Raw genomic sequence first — 6,129 nt, 5'->3', positions numbered from 1 at the left:
TGAGGGCAAGGGGCACTGAGCTGCCCTAGCATCTCAAAACCAGAACTGCGGCTTCCTATGCATTTATCGGGGTGGGAGAAGGGATGTGCAGAATTAATTTCACCGACTCCTCAGCAGCAAATACATTCAAAATGGAAGGTGTCTTGAGGACCCCACTATACCCTAATCACGAGTCTGGTCACTCCTCTGGAGGAGCTCGGTGCAGTGACAGCTGGAAAATCTGAGTCCCGATTGAATCTGCTTCACCAAGAGTCCTTTTGAAGAAGCTTGGCAATGTAATTCATTTCTTTTGAGCAAATGTGCAGCACATCCTTGGGAAGGCCATGTGGAAGGATGCTCTCCAGCCCAGTCAAATGATCCAGTCTCACTATTATCTTAGTTCCCTCTAAGTTTTTTTTCCTACTGGCCACCCTCACTGTACAGAAAACAGGCAAGCACCGTGCAGGTCAGTCATCGATGGTGGGTAACCAGAAGGCCATGTTGGAACAAGCACTGGCAAAAGTCATGAACTTGGGGTTGACCTGCAGACAGGTGATGGGGCCTGTGTGTTTGCCATCCAGCATCGCTACTTTTATACCACTCTCTCCATTCCAGACATGGATCTTGCCATCCTCTGTACCAATCATAATAAACTGCGAGTCTGGAGTAAAGGAGGCCTCCAGTGTGACGGCTTTGCTGCTGGCATAACCCCCAAACATATGCATCACCACTCACTTGAATGCATCGATCAGATGGATGAAGCTGCCATTGGTAGAGATGAGGATGAGTTTGCCTTCACTGCTGGACTTAACTCCCGTCCGCTCGCAAGTCCGATCATACTGTGTCTTAAATGTCGCAAGTGGCCCCTTATCGAAAGAGCGAAGATCATAAAGTTTGACCATTTCAGAATTGACACCTGCAGTAAAAATTAATCCTTCTGGATCAAAAGAACAAACTGGTTTGCCCTGTAGATGCATGAGACCCTGGCAGTTAGGGGACTGGAGATCCCAGAGCCGAATGGTCTTATGAAGAGACCCAGAAATGAAAGTGTCATCCACAGGTGACATGGACAAGGCCACCACCCTTTTTCTATGTCCAGGAAAGTATCTGATGTATTTGTTGTCATGAAAGGACAGGTAACGGATAGTATCACCTGTTTTGTTAGGGCTGTAAACGACTGTGTTTGCTGCATGAGTGTATCTGATGAGGTCCATGCCATATTTCTTACTGTACAGGGTTCTCTTTGGTTTGCCCTCCTGGCAGTCACAGAGCACGATGGAGTCGTCATCGCTGCTCGAGATGACCGTCTCGCCGTTGAGGCTGAAGTCGAAGCTGTTAATCTTGTCCGAGTTCTCGCGGAACACCTTGGCGACATGGAAGTTCCGCAGCACGCTGTCGCTCAGCTTCATGGCGGCGAATGCTGGAGGTGGCGGTGGCTAAAATGGATTTTTATATTTTAACCTTTGTTCTATGACCTTTCTATTTTTTAAAATTAATATTTATTTATTTATGGCTGCACTGGGTCTTAGTTGCAGTGCGTGGGGTCTTCACTGCGGTATGTGGGATCTTTCACTGCAGGGTGCAGGGTTCTTCGTTGGGGAGCATGGGCTTCTCTCTAGTTGTGGCACGTGGGCTCTGTAGTTGTGGCTCTTGTGCTCAGTAGTTGTGGTGTGTGGGCTTAGTTGCCCTGCTGGCATGTGGGATCTTAGTTCCCCGACCAGGGACCTGTGTCCCGTGCATTGGAAAGCGGATTCTTAACCACTGGATCACCAGGGAAGTCCCTATTCTATGACCTTTCTAAATCCATTTACTAGCTGTAGAAATTATTTTGTAAGTTCCTTAGGATTTTCTGTATGCCCAATGATGTTGTCTGAAAATAGCATCAGTTTTGTTTCTTGTTTTCCAGTCTACATTCCTGCTTTCTCTTATTCTTCTATTACAATTTTAGAATTACATTTCATAAAATACTCAGTGAGTGGTAATGGAAGTGGACATCCTGATCTTAGGGGTAAAGAATTAACTTTACGATTATGTGTAATGTTAGTTGTACAGTTTTTGTAGTTGTCCTTCATTAGATTGAGGAGTTTCTTTTTAATACTTGTTTGCTGAGAGCTTTTTTCATGAGTAACTGCTGAACTCATTAGCTAATTTTTCTGCAACTATTGAAATGATGTTTTTACTCCTTTATTGTGTTAATATGGTGAACTCCACTGATTGATTTTCAGAGATTCAACCAATCTTGCATTTGTGGGGTAAACCCCACTAGGACCTGATGTATTATTCCTTTTATATATTACTGGATTTACTTGTGAAATATTTTGTTAAGAAATTTTGTGTCTAAATGTAAAATAGATAGCTAGTGGGAAGCAGCCACATAGCACAGGGAGATCAGCTTGGTGCTTTGTGACCACATAGAGGGGTGGGATAGGGAGGGTGGGATATGCAAGAGGGAGGCGATATGGGGATATATGTATATGTATAGCTGATTCACTTTGTTATACAGCAGAAACTAACACACCATTGTAAAGCAATTATACTCCAATAAAGATGTTAAAAAAAAAAAGAAATTTTGTGTCTATATTAAGAAAGTATATTGCCCTGTAATTTTCTTCCTTCACCTTTTTGGTAATATCTTCTTAAGTTGTAGTAAGATTTTACTAGCAGATTTATTCCCTCAGCAGATGTCCTCTGGAGAATCAATGGTCAGAATTATATCCTATGTTCACCCCATATCAACTAGTGACAAAGGAATGGTTTCCTAAGCTTGATTTTTAGACTATTAAGGATACACTTCTGAGAGAGGGGCTGCTACTAAAGCTATGTGGAGAGGATGACTCCCCAATCAAAATCACAAGTTGTTTTGGAGAGGGAAAAGGAACAGCTCTTGCAATACATCCACAAAAGATATTATTACTATCATCCCCTTTGACAGAAGGGGAAAAAATAGTTTAAGAGGTTAAATAGCCAAAGGTACACAGCCAGCAAGTAGGAGACCCAGAATTATGGCATAATGAAAACAGTATGACTACAGGTGCCAAGAAACTTGTTATAACCTAGTTATATCATGAAGTAACTCTGGGACCTGTAGCTATTCACCAAAACTCTCAGGAGCTCAGTCTCTCCATCTCAAAATTAAGCTCTAAAGTAAGTTCTATGAATCACAAATTTCACTCTCAAAGACAGATTTCCACAGCACGTGTCCCCAAATTTTATTGAATTGATTAATGAACCATTTGTGACTTGAAATATCAGGAACTAAATGTCAGTATCAATTCTGTTGGAAAATAAAGCAACTAGAATATTGGTTTTGTGTAAGAAACTTGGAGCAAGAAGAGCTGAAGTTTGGAAACTGAGTTTACATGATATTCCATCTTCATTTTCTTTTTTAAAAATCTTATGATTTACATAGTTATAAAATTTCTACTACCTTGTAATTAAATACATGTAAAGAATTAAAGCAACAAAAGATTTAAAGTTATGAAGGAGACATTATGGTAGTGAAAAAACTTAAGCATAACTCAGTTTGAATCTTGGTTCTGCCTCTTCCTAAAAGAGTAAGGACAAGTCACTTAACTTACTGACTCTCAGATTCTTCATTAGAAGAGGCACGAGAAAGTCTGGTGAAGATTAAAAAAGCTATCTCTCAAAGTTATATGAAAATGATGAGGTAATATATGTAAAATTAATCACAAAATATATGTACATAGAAGGTGCTCAATAATTATTTGTCCCTCTCCCAATATTACTTATGAATGATGATTATAAATGTGCTTCCTTGTGAAGTGGATATTTCTAAGCTAGTCTGGATAACTTAGAATGTGTGAGGCTTTGATTACTGTATATTTTGATGAAAACTGAGATTCCTCTCCAAGCCTTAAATTAATCCAGACATAAGAGGGGTTAAGGGAGGGAGCTGTAGCAATAGGAATTTCATCTTTATGATTTTCTGTGGTGTGCCTTGCTCCCACTCCCTTCTGATCCAGGTACTTGAGAACTTCTTCCTTAATGAGGTTTTCCATCTTCTACACAGCTATAATTTTACTCCCAGGAAGATTTACATAGATGTGAAAGAAAAATTCTACCTGAAAGGTTAAGGTCCCAGGTAATAGAGCAAACCTTAACCCTACACGTGGTAACTGAATTTAGGAATTTGGGAAGGCTTATTAATACCCTCCCTAATTCTTCTTCATCCACTGATTTATGCTTGAATTCTCTGCTTCATTCTTAATAACTCTTAAATTACATATACAAAATCTCTGCGGTAACAATTGAAGAGGTTAACCAGAATTTTGCAATTACCCATGAAGTGAGGAGCTACAAGTAGATTTTAAAGAGGATTAAAGGAAAGCTTTAGAACACTGAAGGGGGCAGAGTGTGGGAACCAAAGACAAATTTCATCCGGAGTTTTGTCCAGAACTAATCCTTATATGTAACCCATCACAACAGTTTACACGTTTTCTATTCCTCTGGTAGCCAGTAGTTGAATTGGATTCTTTGCTTCTTTTTTCAAGAGAATAGCTACCAACCAATACATGTTCCTAGCTCATCTTTTATTACTCTCCTATAGAAACCAAGGTGACTTCCTTGCTAGTCTCAAAATATGCTTTATACTTTCTTACTTCTACATGATTGCTCAGAATATGTCCTACCCAGAAAGCCCTCGCTGTCCACTGAAATCTTGCTCATTGGTCAGTGCCATTTTCAAATACACCCTTCTTTGTTCATCTCTCTTTGTGTCACTAAACATATGTTACCTAGGATGGCAGATATTTTGTTAACAGCTCCATGAAATCATAAGGTACTTTATCTCAGAGAGTAACAATTAGCTATCTCTGTAGTACCCTCCACGACAACTTTCACATTATAGGCACTTCATTTTTAATCTATTTGCTTAGTTTCTATTCTATTTGTAAAATAAATATAGAATAAATTTGTAGCATAAATTAACAAATGGAGTAATACTGTGCCTTGAAAAATCACTGACCTGAACAAACTGAAAATTTCCTAAATCCCTTCTAGTACCATCACCAAATGGTATGTATATGTTTTGGGGGGAATAGCTCACTTTTGACATTTTGTGTTTGAGTTGTTGCTGTTATTATATTTTAGAGATATCATGGAAAATAATAAATGAAGGACAGTATTCTAGATAGGAAACAAGAAATCTGAGCATTGGGCACTAAAATATATGATGACCAGTAATTTATTTCATTAACTTTCTCAGAGAGCTAAATTGCTAATCTTGGTTACTTGCTATGACTGATGTTTGTTGGTTTTATTGTAGCAACTCTTCCATCTGTTGATGGCCAGTAGTTAAATTGGATTCTTCTTTCTTTGCCAAAAGAGTAGATGACTTAATAAAAGTGTGGTGTTTCTATATAATATTAATAATATCACCTTTTTTTTTTTTTCGGTATGTCATTTGCTCCAACCAAGAAGACTCATAGTTAATGTTGCCTGTCCTTCACTGAAAATTAACTCAAAAAAGATCCACCCTAAATGGAAGAGCCACTCTGTCAAAAGACAAGAGATGACCATGGATCAGAGGACTATTTGTAGTTCAATGGTTTAGAGGTTAATACAAAGACATGTTATTCCTGAGTCCTGTTGAAGTCTAAAGACATTGCCAATGCACTAAATTGGAGACAGTCTGATAAAATAATTATGAACAAAATATCACCGGAGACTATCAATTTTTTTAAAAAAATTAATACAAATACATGGTAATTTTCAATTTTCACTCCCTTTGGAGCATATATATCCTGACACCTTAAAATTTCAAGTGACTTAGGCTTTGCATTTAAAAAAATAGATTCCTTTCTGTTATGTCTCTGATGTAGTTATTTCTCACCCACAGAACCTAGAATTAGATGATTTTCAGGAGCTAGGAATAAAATAATTACTAAAGATTCTACCAAGGTCCAAAATTGTTCTTGAATTAAAGGGATGTTAAGCCTAACTAAAGTGAAGGAGAATTTCCATCCAATAAATTTCAGAAGTGTAGGGCTTCTAATTTACCCCTCTGCAATTGACAGTTCTTTGAGACTGTGTGAGTCCCCAAAAAGAAGGCTGGAAAAAGCCAAATTAAAGGGCAGACATCTTAGATCACTCCAAGAATCCAAAATGAAACTGCCTTCTGCAGCTCCACCC

The 6,129-nt window shown here is 38.6% G+C and overlaps 1 protein-coding gene across 1 annotated transcript; it reads right to left on the bottom strand.

Moving 5' to 3' along the window:
- Window positions 1-446: 446 nt before the first annotated feature.
- On the bottom strand, window positions 447-1,388 carry LOC118902483 (WD repeat-containing protein 82-like). Its single transcript, XM_036866858.1, is given in 1 exon segment — window positions 447-1,388. A coding segment is annotated over 1 exon segment (942 nt).
- Window positions 1,389-6,129: the final 4,741 nt, after the last annotated feature.

The sequence above is a fragment of the Balaenoptera musculus genome, chromosome 10 (assembly GCF_009873245.2).
Source record: "Balaenoptera musculus isolate JJ_BM4_2016_0621 chromosome 10, mBalMus1.pri.v3, whole genome shotgun sequence".
Classification (NCBI taxonomy): Eukaryota; Metazoa; Chordata; class Mammalia; order Artiodactyla; family Balaenopteridae; genus Balaenoptera; species Balaenoptera musculus.
Note: the sequence above shows the minus strand (reverse complement) of the source record. Positions and strands in the feature narration are given on the sequence as shown.